This window comes from Cnephaeus nilssonii (assembly GCF_951640355.1).
Source record: "Cnephaeus nilssonii genome assembly, chromosome: 7".
Taxonomy (NCBI): Eukaryota; Metazoa; Chordata; class Mammalia; order Chiroptera; family Vespertilionidae; genus Cnephaeus; species Cnephaeus nilssonii.
In genome coordinates, this window is record NC_137078.1 from 15,925,313 (window position 1) to 15,938,852 (window position 13,540).

Here is a 13,540-nt window from a genome sequence, read left to right on the forward strand (position 1 = left end):
GGGGTCCCTGCCCAGGGCCCGAGCCTCAAACAGAGGCTTGCGGCCTTGGCTGGGGCTGGGGCTGGACGATCGGAGCCAGCTGGTGTCCCCTGCGGGTGATCAGAGCCAGCTGGGGGTCCCTGCCCAGGGCCTGAGCCTCAAACAGAGGCTTGCGGCCTTTGCTAGGGGTGGAGCCGGGCGATCGGAACTAGCAGGGGGTCCCTGCCCGGAGCACGAGCCTCGGCCAGAGGCTTGTGGCCTTGGCTGCGGGAGTGGAGCCTGGCGATCGGAGCCAGCGGGGTCCCTTGCGGGCGATTGGAGCCTGCTGGGGGTCCCTGCCCAGGGCCCGAGCCTCAAACAGAGGCTTCCGGCCTTGGCTGGGGGAGGAGCCTGGCGATCAGAGGCAGCTGGGGGTCCCTGCCCAGGGCCTGAGCCTCGGCCAGAGGCTTGCAGCCTTGGCCGCTGGGGCAGAGCCTGGAGATCCAGCCAGCTGGGGTCCCCTGCCAAGGACTGGAGGCTTTAGGCCTTGGCAGGGGCGGAGCAGGAGATCGGAGGAGATAGGTGTGAACTACAGAGGAAACACCTTTTCTGACTGCCCATTGGCTAAGCTTCCTGTATGCCACTGGTAATATTCTTAGTAACTTGGGTATAAGAATCCAAAAAGGTGATCTAGGGCTTTTCCACCACACTCCTGGGGAAAAAAACAAAGGTCTGCTGCTGGAGGGCTAAGAAATGTCATAACCTGCCCTACACGGTTTGGCTCAGTGGATAATGCCTAGGTTTGCCAACTGCAGGGTCCAGGTTAGATTCTGATCAAGGGCATGTACCTAAGTTGCAGGCTCCTCCCTGGCTGGGGCCCAGGTCAGGGCTCATGCAGGAGGCAACCAATCAAAGTATTCCTCTCACTTTGATGTTTCTCTCTGTCTTTCCCTTTCTCTTCCACATTCTCTAAAAGTCAATGAAAACATATACTCAGGTGAGGATAAAAAAAAAAAAAAAAAGAAAGAAATTTCATATCCTATGAAAATAGATACATCTTGAAAATGCCTAAAGAAAGTTGTCATTTTTTCATGGTGAAGGGAATGGAGTCCATGTTGATGAAAACACCTTGGTGGCTGTGGTGACTGGCAGTGGCTCCAGCAGCGGGGTGATGGGGCTGGTGCCTTTCCCTGATCAGCCCGGTTGTCTACCACAAAGGGAGGCCAGACTGCGGCTTAGGCCTAAGCCGTCAGTAGGACATCCCCTGAGGGCTCCCAGTATGTGAGAGGGGGCAGGCTGGGCTGAGGAGACACCCCCAAGTGCACGAAACCAGGCCCCTAGTTGTTTTATAACATGCTATTTAGCCTCTATGTGTTTGAATGTTCTGGGTGTTTTTACTGTAGTTGATTTCTAATTTCATTCCACTGTCATCTGAGAAAATTCTTGATATAATTTCAATCTTCTTGAACTTGTAGAGACTTGTTTTGTGTCTTAACATGTGATCTATCTTTGAGAATGATCCATGTGTACTTGAGAAGAATGTGTATCTGCTGCATTGGGGTGAAATGTTCTATAAATGTCAAATCCATCTGATCCAGTGTGTCCTTTAGAGTCTCTGTTTCCTTGTTAAGTTTTTGTCTGGAAGATCTATCCAGTGCAGTCATAGGGGTTTTAAAGTCCCCTACTACAACTGTACTGGTATTGTTGATCTCTCCATCAAAGTCCTCTAGAAGTTTTTTATATATATTTATGTGCTCCTATGTTGGGTGCATATATGTTTACCAGGGTTATATCCTCTTGTTGGACTGATCCTTTTAGTATTATGTAGTGACCTTTGCTGTCTCTTGTGATGGCCTTCATTTTAAAGTCTATTTTGTTGAATATGAGCATTGCTACTCCAGCTTCCCTGCCCCCCCCCATTTGCATGGAAAATTTTTTTCCATCCTTTCACTCTCATCCTGTGTGTGTCTTTTGTTTTGACGTGGGTCTCTTGTAGACAGCATATAGTTGTGTCATGTTTTTGAATCCATTCTACTACCCTACACCTTTTGATTGGAGCAGTTAGTCCATTTACATTTAGGTTTATTACTGATAGGTACTTATTTATTGCCATTATATTTTTGTATGGCTAGGTTTCTCTCTCTGTTTCTTCTTATTACAGCAATACTTGTAGCATTTCTTGTAAAGCTGGCTTGGTGGTGATGTACTTCTTTAGCCTTCTTTTTTTTTTGGTCTGGGAAGCTCTTTATTTGACTGTCTATTTTGAATGATAGCCTTGCTGGATAATCTTGGTCTCAGATCCTTGCTTTCCATTACCTTGAGAACTTCATGCCATTCCCTTCTGGCCTGTAGAGTTTCTGATGAGAAATCAAGTGTCAGCCTTATGGGAACTCCTTTGTATGTAACAGTTTTCTTTTCTCTTGCTGCCTTTAAGATTCTCTCTTTGTCTTTAATTTTTGGCATTATAATTATGATGTGTCAGGGTGTGGGCCTGTTTGGGTTCTTCTTGTTTGGGGTTCTCTGTGCCTCCTGAACTTGTGTGACTTTTTCCTTTACCAGGTTAGGAAAGGTTTCTGTCATTATTTCTTCAAATACCTTCTCTATGCCTTTCTCTCTTTCTGCCTCTTCTGGCACACCTGCTATTCTAATATTGTTATTTTCATGTTGTTCCATAGCTCCCTTAAGCTGTCCTCGTATTTTTTAATTGTTTTTTTTTCTTTTTGGTTTTCTGATTGAGTGATATTTTCAACTCTGTCTTCTAATTCAGTGATTTGATCCTCAGCTTTCCCTAATCTGTGTATTCCTTCCAATGTGTTCTTTACTTTTGTTATGTCATTCTTTATCTCAGACTGTTCTTTTTTCATAATTACTATTTTTTTTTTCATGCTGTTGAGCATCTTTACCATCATTACCCTGAACTCTGTTTCAGATAAATTTCTCATCTCTGCTTCACTTATCTCTTCTTATGGAAAATTCTCTAGTTCTTTCATTTGGGGGTTGTTTCTTTGTCTCCTCATTTTGGCTTTCTATTTGGGTTTGTGACTATGTATTAGATAGATCCTCTATATCTCTCAATCTCTAGTGCAGGACAGTGTTTCTGACTAATTAGATCAGGCAAAGACTCAAAGCCTCCAGAGACTGCCTCTGTCTACAGTCTGATAGGATTCTGACTTGAATTACACCCCCAGGCATTTGTCCTCAGGTGTGGTGAGGGTTTTTTTTTTTAACAGGGTGGGGCAGTTGCTACTGCCTGGAGACTACTTGTTATTTTTAATCTCTTAAGTGGCCTCAGGGCAAGGTGTTTTCCAATAGGGTGTGTCAACTGTCTTTCCCTCCCAGGCAAGGTAGATGGCTATGTGGGAAAGATGTCCTCTGCCCTGTGAGGGAATGACTCAGCCCAAGAAACTTGGGGTGTATGCCTTCTGAGCTCTAGCCCCCAAATAGTCATGGCTTCTGCCCTTACAGCTCCAGGGCACTTCACCATCCCTCTGCCGACACAAGGTGGGTGGCTCCACAGGGAATTTTGTGCATTGGCCCTTTAAAAGGGTGCCTGAGTTTTCAGCTGTTACTCTCTGGCGGATAGCGCCCCACTGCTTTTCACAGCCAGATGTTATGTGGGTACCCTCCTCAGTTTTGATGCTCTCTGCTGGGAGGCCATGCTTGGGGATTAGATCCCAGAGTTCTCAGTGGCAATCTCCCACAGCTGTGATCTCTCTCCAGGACTTCAGTTGCTGTCTGTGGGCACCCAGCCAGCCCTTTCGTGCCTCTACCCCTCCTACCAGTCTCTATTTATTAAAATAAATTATGTCTCCACTTTCAGTCCTCAGGTGTCAGGATTCTCTCCTGCGAGTTTTCTATTGATTATTCAGGAAGTTTTTCTGTATTTTAGTTGTAATACCAGTTTGTTCCTGGGAGCATCCACTTACTCTGCTACCATTTTTAATTCTCTCCAAATTAGGGATTTTAGAGTCTTGCTACTCAAACACCAGGGAGCTTGTTAGAAAATCATTGGTCTAGAGAAAAAGAGGTTTTCTGTAGTAGAAAGGGCATTAGATATTCAGTGAACATTGAGTACAGGTCCAGTGCTGCCCCCTAATGATCTGGATGACCAAGTACAATCCATGCAGACTTCCTGGGTAGGCAGGTTCTTTTTTAAAAATATATTCTTATTGATTTCATAGAGGAAAGGAGAGGGAGGGGGAGAAAGAGAGAGAGATAGAAACATCAATGATGAGAGAGAAACTCTGATTGGCTGCCTCCTGCATGTCCCCTACTGGGGATCAAGCCTGCAACCTGGGCATGTGCCCTTGACTAGAATTGAATCCAGGACCCTTCAGTTTGCAGGCCAGTGATCTACCTACTAAGCCAAACTGGCTAGGGCTCACAAATATCTTTTTATAGTGGGTTCGTTCAAATCAGGATGTACACAGGTCTCACATACTGCATTTGGTTGATTTGTCTCTAATCTCCTTTAGTCTATAATAGCTATTCCTCTCCTTCTCGTTCCTCACGCCAATTGTTTACTGGTTAGAATTCTTCGCATTCAGGGTCTGTTTTCATGGTGTCATTTAATGTCTCTTTATCCACTGTTGACTGGTAGCTAGGTCTAGCAGCTGGCTTTCAGATCCAGTTGCTTTGGTGAGACTACTTCAGAGATGCTCTGTGCATCCTTCTGCATCAGGTTAGGGGGCCCAGGTCTGCTTGTCTCACCTCTAGTGTGGTTGAAATTGATCAGCAGGCTCAGGTGTTTGTCTGTTTGACCCATTCATTAAATGCTCGCTGTCAGTCTTAAACTTAAAGGTTTTAGCAGCCATTATAATAGCCTAGATTCCTTATTTTATTCAGGGATGCAAAATATAATTTTATAAATGCATCTTTTCTACTGTTTTCAATGAAGAACTCTCTCCCTCATTGATTATTTCTGAGATAGTTTGTACAAGAAAGACTGGGGCATATTTTAAAAGTGACACAATATATCTGACTCTCCCATTTGTGCCCTTTTTCTCATTCCAGCTTCCTAGTGCTGGAAAGATGAAGGTCCACTCTCATCTCATTTATGTCAGAAGCAAAGTACTGCTAATAAATGACAGAATTTACTGAGTGCTCTCCTCTTATATCCTTATGCTCAAATTTTACTAGTCTTCAAGGCCCAACTCCGTCCCCTTCACAAAGTCTTCCATGATTCTCCCACGTGGCCATCATCTGTTCCTCCTCTGAATTCCAGTCATCTCACAAACAACATCCTCTTAGATGTGAGTTACTGTATCTCTTTTCAAGAAACGTTTTCTCTACTCTTTGTAAATAATCATTTATGTACTTTATCTTGCCTAGATTCCTTCGAAGCAGGGGTTACGTTTGACTTAGCTTTCTATCTCCACAGTGACTAGCATTTAACCTTTTGTGGAAAGTCAATAATTACTCATTTATTGAAAAAAATAAATGAATTAGAAAAGAAGAAAACTTTAAGCCTTCACAGCAATGGATGTTTTCTTCTTTTAAAGGTGAGTGGGGCTCTCTTGGGTCCTCTCTTCCAAGATGACTAAGAAAAGAAGGAACAACGGTCATGCCAAAAAGGGCCACAGCCATTTCACTGCACCAACTTTGCTTAAATGTGTGCCCAAGGACAAGGCCATTAGGAAGTTCAGCATTCAAAACACAGTCGGGGCCTCAGCCATAGCCGTTAGGGCCGTTTCCAAAGTGAGTGTCCTCATACCTAAGCATTTCCTAAGTCAGTGATGGGCAACCTTTGGAGCTTAGTGTGTCAAACTTCGCCAAAAAACTGAGCATAACTCGGGTAGTGTGTCACTTTGAGGAAAAAACTAACTCCAAGACTCTAGTCGCAAATGTTTCATCCTCAGGAGCAGCAAATGTTTCATCCTCGGCATGCGGCCGCGTGTCATCAGAAATGGCTATGCGTGTCAGTGCTGACACGCGTGTCATAGGTTCGCCATCACTGTCCTAAGTTGTATGTGAAACTCCATCACTGTGTGAGCTGTGCCATTCACGGCAAAGTGGTCAGGAATCCTTTTCCTGAAGCCCGGAACAACCCCACCCCAATTTAGACCTTTGGGTGCTGCCCCATGACCTCCACCAAAGCCCATGTAAGGAGCTAAAGCCTAAGGACCAAATATATATTCTCTGGAAAAAAAATATTTAAAAAAAAGATGAATGGGTATATTCTAAATTTAGTATATATGCTTATTTTTAATAATTTAAAAATATGATAGACTTCTTAAATTAATTGCTATTAAAATAAATTATGTTGATGAACCACCTTTTCATTATAGTGGGATACAATTGGATTGTAACTCTATAACTATCTAGCTACCAAGATCATATTTTCATTTTCTTCTAACATATTTTCCTGTTTTATCTGCCTTTATTTTTTCCAACTTTATTGAGATATAATTGACATATAACATTGTGTAAGTTTAAGGTATATAATTTGTTTTGATACACTTATATACTGCAAAATGATTAACACCAATCATTAGCTAACACCTCCATTAAGTTACATAATTACCATTTCTTTTCAGTGATGCTTTTATCTTTAGATACCATCTAAAGTAAACTATGAGTGCTGTTTCCCTAAGCACCCCTTAATCATGATTGTTGTAAATGGCTATTGGTATAAGGATGGTGGTAGCATATGCAACAATATAAGTAAGTTTCATTCACTATGAAAAATTGCACCTATCTTTTGATTTTACATGTTCAAATAAATTAATCTGATTAGTCTTAACAGAATCAGATGGGACATTATGTAAAATTTCAAAACCTGAAAATGCAAATTCAATTCTATACTTTGTGGGTAAATAATACTGCCACAATGCCAGTGTGTAACCATTTTAATAAGCAAATTTTTTGTAAGCTGACAATTTCTTAAACTTGTTAATAAAATGGTATTATGTATAAGAATGATAGCAAAGCAACAAAAAGTTTTTCTTACCAAGATATTAAGCTCTTCATTTAGACTGTGGTACTTATCCAGTTTGGCTCCCAATAAGGTAGGATCTCTGACATTCTTGGTTTCATTTGAATCAAAGTCTGTAACCTGAGATTAAATATTTGTGCTCACTTCCAATACTTTCACACTCCTTTGAGTATTTGAAAATAAATACTTTATTAGTGAAACAAAGAGATTTTCAGTGGCTAGAATAAAAGAAGCACGTATAGAACTTAGAGCTAGAAGGATTTAAACAAATTTACCAAGAGAATATACATATGTGAAATTGTATTTTTATATGGTAAAGACAGTACATAATAAATGTTAAACTCACGTTAATAACCTGATCTTGAAATGCTTTTTCATTAGCAATTAACTCTCTAAAAGTTGCAATTCTTTCTTTATGTTTCTGTAGCTAAGAAAAAAAGCATTTTATATTTCAGAGAATGAGAAGAAATAAAACTATATTCTATAACATCTATCTTATATAATCTTATATAATAAAAGGCTAATATGCAAATCAACTGAACCTCAGAACAACCATTCGCTATGATGCGCACTGACCACCAGGGGGCAGACGCTCAATGCAGGAGCTGCCCCCTGGGGGTCAGTGCGTTCTCACAGGGGGAGCGCCGCTCAGCCAGAAGCTGGGCTTATGGCTGGCGAGCTCAGTGGCGGTGGTGGGAGCCTGTCCCACCTCTGCAGCAGTCGGACATCCCCCAAGGACTCCCAGACTATTAGAGGGTGTAGGCTGGGCTGAGGGACTCCCCTCCTCCAGTGCACAAAATTTGCACTGGAGGAGGGGAGTCCCTAGTTTATAATAAAAACATAAAACCATGTACAGTCCAATTCCTGGTTTCGAAAAGAGACACTGTTTTTACAGCTTATTCAGAAAGGAGTTCACACAGCAGGCCTGAGGCTGCTATATTTAGAAAGGCCTGCTAGCCAAGCTGCCCCTGACTGTACCTAGGAACTTGGATGGTAGAAGGGTTTCCATCATTTTCTGATATGAATGGCTCATTGTGCCTAGCAAAGAATGTGGTTTATGCTGAATAACTCTTTCCATCTGGAGGGTCTGTAATTTTGGTATGTTCTAGGCAGAAAGTGCCTATGGGAAGAACCTCAGGTAAAAAGACTGGGCACTAGGTCTCAAATGAGCTTTTTTGGTAGACAACATTTCACATGTGTTGTCACACCTCACTGCTGGGGGGATGAAGCACATCCTGTGAGACTCCATGGACAGAGGACTCGTGAAAGCTTGCATCTGGTTTCCTTTGGACTTTGCCCTATGTGCCTTTGCCCTTTGCCAATTTTGCTCTGTATCCTCTCGCTGTAATGAAAGCTGTGAGTATGCTGTATGCTGAGGCCCTAGCCTCCCAGTGAATCACCGAACCTAAAAATGGGTTTGGGATCTCCAGGGAGCTTAATCTAATATTCCATTGTTTTTTACAGTTAGGCTATTAAATTCTTCTTTAAAGAAAAAAAATGAGCCAACTTTTTCTAGATGCGATTTATAATAATTTCTCATTTGCTCTTTTGTTCCTTTTTGTTCCAACAATAAATCTTAATATTCAAACGTCTCCAAATATCAGTGAAATAAAATGTGCTACACAGAATACTTTATTATGAACAATTTCCAATATTTAAAAAAAATAGAGAAAATCTTTAACGAACCATCCAGTTTCAACTACTTATAACTAATGGCCAATTTTGTATCATTAATGTTTCCAACCACTTCCTTCCCTCTCCATCCCCCTTCACTGAATCAAATCACAGACATCATATAATCTCACCTGCCAATATTTCAGGAATTACACAGAAATTTACCAAAAGAATATAAATATATGAAATTGTATTTTTGTACTATCCTGCTCCTACCCTCAACTGGGCTTATTTTTGAAGGCTGGTTTAAGAAGTGGAGGCCAACCCAACTGGTGTGGCTCAGTGGTTGAGTGCCAACTTAGGAACCAGGAGGTCACAGTTTAATTCTTGATTAGGGCACATGCCCAGGTTTCCCGCTCGATCCCCAGTGGGGGGTGTGCAGGAGGCAGTTGATCAGTGATTCTCTCTCATCATTGGTGTTTCTACCTCCCTCTCCCTCTGCCTTCCTCTCTGAAATCAATAAAAATATATTTAAAAAAGAAGTGGAGGCCAGTAATTTCTGTGCATCTTTGTTTATTTCTTGATTCTTGTCTCTATATGTTAGCTAGGAGTCCAAGAGATTGAGTCATCAGAACACCTGCAACAAATTCTCTATCCACTTCAGTTCAGAGAAGTAATTTCCTAATAGGACAGGACTAAATTTGTTATGATGACCCAATATACAAGATTTGAATGTGTTTTTATTCCTTGAGCCAGACAGATCTGCCACTTTTGTATTCCTCTCAGATTAAAAACTGTACAAGTTAACATCTTATCACATTCTCTATTTAATTTACTCTCTTAATTTTATTTTTCAATGTTAGTAGCACTACACCAAGAAAAGAATCAACTGAAGAAATTTCAGGAACCTCTCTTCCTTTACCCTTATCCCACATGAGAAATAAAATTATTGGTTTCAGTTTACACATTATTTTTAGTGATAAAGTTTGAAATCAGTATAGAAATTTCAAAATACACTATTTTTCAGGACTCAGTAATGCCATGTAAAAGAGAGAAAATAATCATACCACTTTTCTTGGCAGATGAATGAGACTAATACAGACTTATATCATAAAACAAGTCCAATTCAAACAATATATCTCTTTAGAAGGGGCCATAGTAAAGCTAATCTGGTCCACAAAAACATTCTTAAAATATATCCAAATTTTTAGGAATTCATTTATATTTTATGCTACCTTTTACTTTGACTGGTGTGTTTTTTTTTACTAAAAATGGTATAATTTTTATTATTTTTTAATCCTCACCCAAGGATATATTTTTATTGATGAGAGAGAGAGAGAGAGAGAGAGAGAGAGAGAGAGAGAGAGAGAGAGAAAGAAGAGAGAAACATTGATCAACTGTCTCCTGCATATACCCAGACCTGGGATCAAACCCACAACTGGGATATGTGCTGTGACCAAGAATTGAACTTGTAACCTTTTTGATTTAGGGGACAATGTTCCAACCAACTGAGTCACCTGGCCATGGCTATTATTATTATTTAAAATTTTATTGATTGATTTTAGAGAGAGGAGGGAGGGAGAGAAAGAGATGGAAGGAGAGAGAGATTGAAAAGAGAGAGATTTGTTGTTCCACTTATTTATACATTCATTGGTTGATCTTGTATGTGCCCTGACTGGGTATTGAACCTGCAACTTTGGTGTATTGGGACAACACTCTAACCAATTGAGCTACCCAGCCAGGGTGATACAATTTTTAGAATAAAGAATACATACAGTACCTCTTCATCTAAATTTTTCTTTTTAAGATGAAAGTTCTTCAATTTTTGCAGCATTGTATCACTAACTTTCTCACTCTCTTTGAAATGTTCAGCATCGGGATTGCTGATATCCTAAAGACAACAGTTTGAGAAGCTAGATTAATTATTTTTTTCAGTAAAGCTAAAAGAAGGAAGGAAGAAAACACACAAATGAAACACATCTCCCTCCCCAAATAAGTGACCAAATCAAAGGAGGTAAAATAATATTGAACTCAATTTTTTAAACTCAATTATTTAATTACTTATAATAAGATATTCAATAAAGGGTTAGTGTAGAAAGAGTTCATATAGATTTACACTCATATATAGATTGCTATTGGGACAGATTTATATAATCATTGGGATATTAATACTCATTTATAATAATTATACATGCTCATGCATTCATACATATAGCCCCTCTTAGCCTAGTGAGTTTACAAACCCAAATTTTAGACAAATTATTATAACTAAAACCAAAATAATCAGACATCCTCAACAATACTGAACCTCTCCATATTTCCCGGGTACCCAGAATGAAGGCGCTTGTACCAAGATAACCTAAGGGTCACAAGTGTATGCCTTATGTTCTGCCTGAGTTCTGTCACTTTATTATATGTGAGACTTTAGACAAGAAATTCAACTATTCCAAACCTTTCTTTGTTTTTCATGTTTTTTTAAAAAAGCCTGATAGTACAAAGAATGGTGTAAGAGATAAGCCATGAAAAGCAGGAACAGTAAACTTAAATGGCTCCAAGGACAGACTGGGAAGTCAGCAAATATTTGTTGAGTGCCTATTAGGAACTTAACCTGTATTAGGTACAGGACATACAGCATACCAAGTCTCTAATCTTGAAGGCGTATGTCCTAGTGGGGTGGGAGATTCAGAATAAGCAAATAGTATTTGTTTGGCTCAGAATTAATCTACTAAAAAGATCTATACTTCATTATTGAGAGGTCTGGTAGAGAAGAAGCAACTAGCAAATTAAGACTGAGAAAGAACAGCAGCCGCCAGTGAGATGGGAGAAAACTAAACAAATATAGTGAGTAAGCAAATGTTTGAAGGGCAAGGTGGGGAGAAAAGGTTTACAGCCAAGGAGAGTCTGTGCCACAATCAAATTCCAATATTTAAAAACAAAACTTTAGGTAGATATAGTCTGTGGGCCACCACTTTGTGATATCTGGATAAAATGCTTAGCTCGGTATCTAGTATTAAATAAATGCTAGTGTTTAACAAATTTAGCTAAAACAAAATAGAAATAAGGCTTGTGTTGGATCAGAAACATCACAAACCTATGTCACCAAACTTTGGCTCAGATGAATGCACTTAAGATTAAAGAAATCTATAATAATAAAAGCATAATATGCTAATTAGACCAGACAGCCGAACAACCTTCCAGATGTCATTCCAGACATCCTTCCGGATGAAGCTGCGGCGGTGGGGGCCAAGGCAGAGGCGGTTAGGGGTGATTAGACAGGCAGCCGAATGGTTAAGGGCAATCAGGCAGGCAGGCAGGCAGAGTAGTTAGGGGCAATCAGGCAGGCAGGCAGGCAAGTGGTTATGGGTGATGAGGCAGGCAGACAGAGTGGTTATGGGTGATGAGGCAGGCAGACAGGTGAGCAGTTAGGAGCCAGCAGTCCCGGACTGCGGTCCTAACATCCCCCCGAGGGGTCCTGGATTGTGAGAGGGTGCAGGCCGAGCTGAGGGACCCCCTCCACCCCACCCTCCCGTGCACAAATTTCGTGCACAGGGCCTCTAGTACATAATAATAGAAGGTAAGTGGAAGAAAGAGAGCTAGCTAATTTGAGAAACTATCAAGTGTCATGTCCTTTAATATATTCTCTCATTAAATGTAGTGCCTGTAAGATCCCAGGGCAGCAGCACGTATCATTTCCCCTATTTATCATGAGGAAACTAAGGCTGAGAAAGGTGAAGTTACTTGGCCAAGTCACACAGCCAGCAAGTGGTAGAGCCAGAATTCGAACTCACCTTACATTAACTTCATTTTTCATTCTACTAATGGACGCGTTGAGCATCTGCCCCTGGTGCTCAGTGCACATCATAGCATCCGGTTGTTCTGCTGTTCATTCCGTCATTCGGTCGATTTGCATATTAGGGTTTTATTATATAGGACTAGCGGCCCAGGGCACGGATTTGTGCACATTGAAAGGAAATTAATTAGGAGGTGGCCAGTGGGGTGGTACTGGGCAAGACAGGCGGGAACTGTATCCACAGTTCCACACTGCCCTCCCCTTGCCCCAAAACTATATTTTTAGATTGGGTAAACAGCTAATTAATGTGAACAATCACTAATCTCTAGGAGCAGGCTGACCCAGAGCATAAGACTATGTTCTGAAAGAGCTTTCCTGAAACATGAGAAGTTCTAATGTTACTATACTACAGGCTTGTGGGAATTAGATGTTGACAAAAGATAAACAGAAAGAAGCAGGAGGAGGAAGGAAAGGCTGATTGGTTGATTGAAGGGTCTCTATTCTGTCTTCCATTATTTTCTTTCATAACTTAATTCTGTCACTTCACATTGCCTTTTTTGTCTAACCTCGGTATTTTCCTTCCCACCCAATAAAAAATATGTATTAAAAAAAATTACCTGGCATGTGAGAAATCTTGCCATCAGAGCCAGAAGATAGTGAATTTTGAAAGCCGGTTGAGAAGTTGTTTGCACATCTGGGAGATTTGGGCTCTCTTCTTCACAAGGTGAGCAATTAGAATGTATCATCTTCGCATCCTACGTGTACACAATTTAGATTTGTCACAATAAAGACAAAGAACATGGATTACTTTAAAAGTAAAATGCTGAATAAAATACCATTCCTAAAACCTCTGAATGTGGTTTTCAAACTTTTTTTATTTTCAGGACCCCTTAAACAGTCTTAAAAATGATTAAGGGCCCCAAAAACATTTTGTTTATGTAGGTTATATCTATCAATATTTATCGCATTAGAAATTAAAGGTGAGAACATTTAAAAATATTTTTAAATAACAATAAATCTATTGTGCTAATAACAATTTTTTTTAATTACCACATTTACCAAAACAAAAATTAGCGAAAAGATTGGGTCTGTTACATTTTTTTGCAAATACTTTTAATGCTGGCTTAATGGAAGACAGCTGGAATCTTGTATTTGCTTCACACATTGTGTCAGCCATGGAAACAATTACATCACATATCATTTAGTTTCTGGAAATCTCCACTATATACTTGTGAAGGAATGAG

At 40.4% G+C, this 13,540-nt stretch overlaps 1 protein-coding gene across 1 annotated transcript in view; it reads right to left on the reverse strand.

Annotated features, from left to right (window-relative positions):
• CAGE1 (cancer antigen 1) overlaps window positions 1-13,540 on the reverse strand; it is a 63,729-nt gene that overhangs the window by 37,939 nt on the left and 12,250 nt on the right. Inside the window, exons 5-8 of the mRNA XM_079778064.1 lie at window positions 12,914-13,051; window positions 10,287-10,397; window positions 7,239-7,319; window positions 6,908-7,012 (exon numbers count right to left, since the gene is read on the reverse strand). Coding sequence (XP_079634190.1) covers window positions 6,908-7,012; window positions 7,239-7,319; window positions 10,287-10,397; window positions 12,914-13,051 — 435 coding nt within the window. The remainder of the gene's footprint in view (window positions 1-6,907; window positions 7,013-7,238; window positions 7,320-10,286; window positions 10,398-12,913; window positions 13,052-13,540) is intronic.